The 1,994-nt window shown below is 34.9% G+C and overlaps 1 protein-coding gene across 1 annotated transcript; it reads left to right on the top strand.

Moving 5' to 3' along the window:
• The first annotated feature begins 134 nt into the window (after positions 1-134).
• On the top strand, positions 135-1,739 carry LOC109238862 (transcription factor MYB39-like). Its single transcript, XM_019405343.1, has 3 exons — positions 135-316; positions 492-621; positions 764-1,739. Exons 1-3 carry the CDS (start codon positions 184-186, stop codon positions 1,488-1,490), a joined length of 990 nt encoding a protein of 329 aa, XP_019260888.1. The 5' UTR covers positions 135-183; the 3' UTR covers positions 1,491-1,739.
• The last annotated feature ends 255 nt before the right edge of the window (positions 1,740-1,994 follow it).

The following is a 1,994-nucleotide window of genomic DNA, read 5'->3' as shown; positions in this document are numbered from 1 at the left end:
GTGACATTTCAAATTAAAGGAGAAAACAAATACGAAGCTCCCACGTATGCAATGTTTCATTGGTATACAACATGAAGACAAAAGAGGGAAAGAGTGTATATATATAAGCATAATGTAATCAAGTTATTAGGTAGGATTAGAAGGAGGCAGCCTCCCAAAAATCAACTACGTATTAATTAGAATATGGGAAGGTCTCCTTGTTGTGATGAAAGTGGTCTTAAGAAAGGTCCTTGGACTCCTGAAGAAGATCAAAAACTCATCAATCATATCAAAAAACATGGCCATGGCAGCTGGAGAGCCCTCCCTAAACTTGCAGGTACAGATTGAAATTAGCTACGAGATTCATCGCTATTTTGTTGCTAAATAGCTTGTAGCTAATACGATCAATTTTTTGATAATCTGTCGCTACGAAATATGTTGTTTAGCGATGAAATCCGTCCGACTTTATTTCTCATATGATTTTGAACCTTCTTGGTAAATGCATGTCCCAGGTCTGAATAGGTGTGGAAAGAGTTGCAGATTGCGGTGGACTAATTATCTAAGGCCTGATATCAAGAGAGGAAAGTTTTCACAAGAAGAAGAACAAACAATCCTCAATCTTCATGCTATTCTTGGCAATAAGTAAATATTCAATCACTTTCTTCTTTCTCTTAATTAATTTCGTAGCTCTTTTTCTTTAAAGAAAATAAATTAGGCTAGCTACTAGCTAGGTTCTTGAAAATAAATACTATATTCACATATAGAGTTTGTTGTTTTAATTAAGGTGGTCAGCAATTGCAACACATCTACCGGGAAGAACTGATAATGAAATAAAGAATTTCTGGAACACACATCTGAAGAAGAAGCTGATACAAATGGGGTATGATCCAATGACTCATCGACCTCGGACCGATATCTTTAACAGTTTACCTCATCTTATAGCTTTGGCTAATTTGAAGGAGTTATTAGTTGAACAACATCACTCATCATTTGAAGGACAAGCTATGAGATTACAATCAGAAATGGCTACACTTCAATATTTGCATTACCTTCTTCAACCTCCTCCAACTACTCCAAATATGGAAGCCTATAATCTTTTGAACTCATTGAAAGATGGACAATTTATAGGCACAAACCATTTGGAAAATTCCTTGAACAATATTCCACCATTACTACCTTCAAGTAGTCTTCAAGCTATTCAAGATTCTATCCCTTTCTCTCATTTGCCTGAATTACAAGCAGCTGTTCCTTGCAGTAGCTTCCAATTAACATCTCTGAATAATAAAGACAATATGGTTCAATTATCTGTTCTAAGCCAAGGTGATCAAAACATGACAGCTACTTCATCACCATGGCCTCCAGCTTCTTTATCTCCATCTCCTCGTCCCCCGGCAGCTGCAGCAACAAATCATATTAATATAGCTGGGGATAGTAATTGTAGTACTTCTTTATTTGGAGGAGCCTGGCCTGAGATTCTCCTTGAAGACTCTTTGTTCCATGATATTCCCTAGTTGTTAATATTATATCACTATTAGCATTATCATGAAAGAATTGAGTTTCTTGTTTTACCACTTTTTTTAATTTTTTTTTTCCTTAGTTGTTTTCCGTTCCTTGTTTGGTTCTTCTTCTTTTTTTCTTTCTATAGAACATATACTGTCAATTATTTAATAGTACTATTTATAAGAATGCGTTGACATGTAGTATATGTAGGCTTCTGTACACATTACTAATTATTGCATGGCAACTGGGATATGATGATTGATGAGTTTGGTATTTATATTCCTTTTTTCCCCTCATAATTTTTTGTTCTTTTTCTGGATTAATTAGTTAGTGAAAATTTTATTCTTTTTGCCTTCATGAATTGGTAGTGATTGATACTACGTAGGGTAAGGCACGAATGATTTTGTAATAATCATGCAAAAAGCTGCTGAATGGAGACAAGAAACACGTAAACTAGAACCATGCACATAATACCAACCAAATTGAAGCAGTCCAAAGTAAAGTTACATAGGTTT

This window comes from Nicotiana attenuata, unplaced genomic scaffold (genome assembly GCF_001879085.1).
Source record: "Nicotiana attenuata strain UT unplaced genomic scaffold, NIATTr2, whole genome shotgun sequence".
NCBI lineage: Eukaryota > Viridiplantae > Streptophyta > Magnoliopsida > Solanales > Solanaceae > Nicotiana > Nicotiana attenuata.
Note: the sequence above shows the minus strand (reverse complement) of the source record. Positions and strands in the feature narration are given on the sequence as shown.

Excerpts from the sequence above, each read along its gene's own strand:
- LOC109238862 (XM_019405343.1), top strand. The coding sequence starts at position 184 with ATGGGAAGGTCTCCTTGTTGTGATGAAAGTGGTCTTAAGAAAGGTCCT. Across the intron at positions 317-491 it reads AGCCCTCCCTAAACTTGCAG|GTCTGAATAGGTGTGGAAAG; the intron begins GTACAGATTGAA and ends TGCATGTCCCAG. Across the intron at positions 622-763 it reads CATGCTATTCTTGGCAATAA|GTGGTCAGCAATTGCAACAC; the intron begins GTAAATATTCAA and ends GTTTTAATTAAG.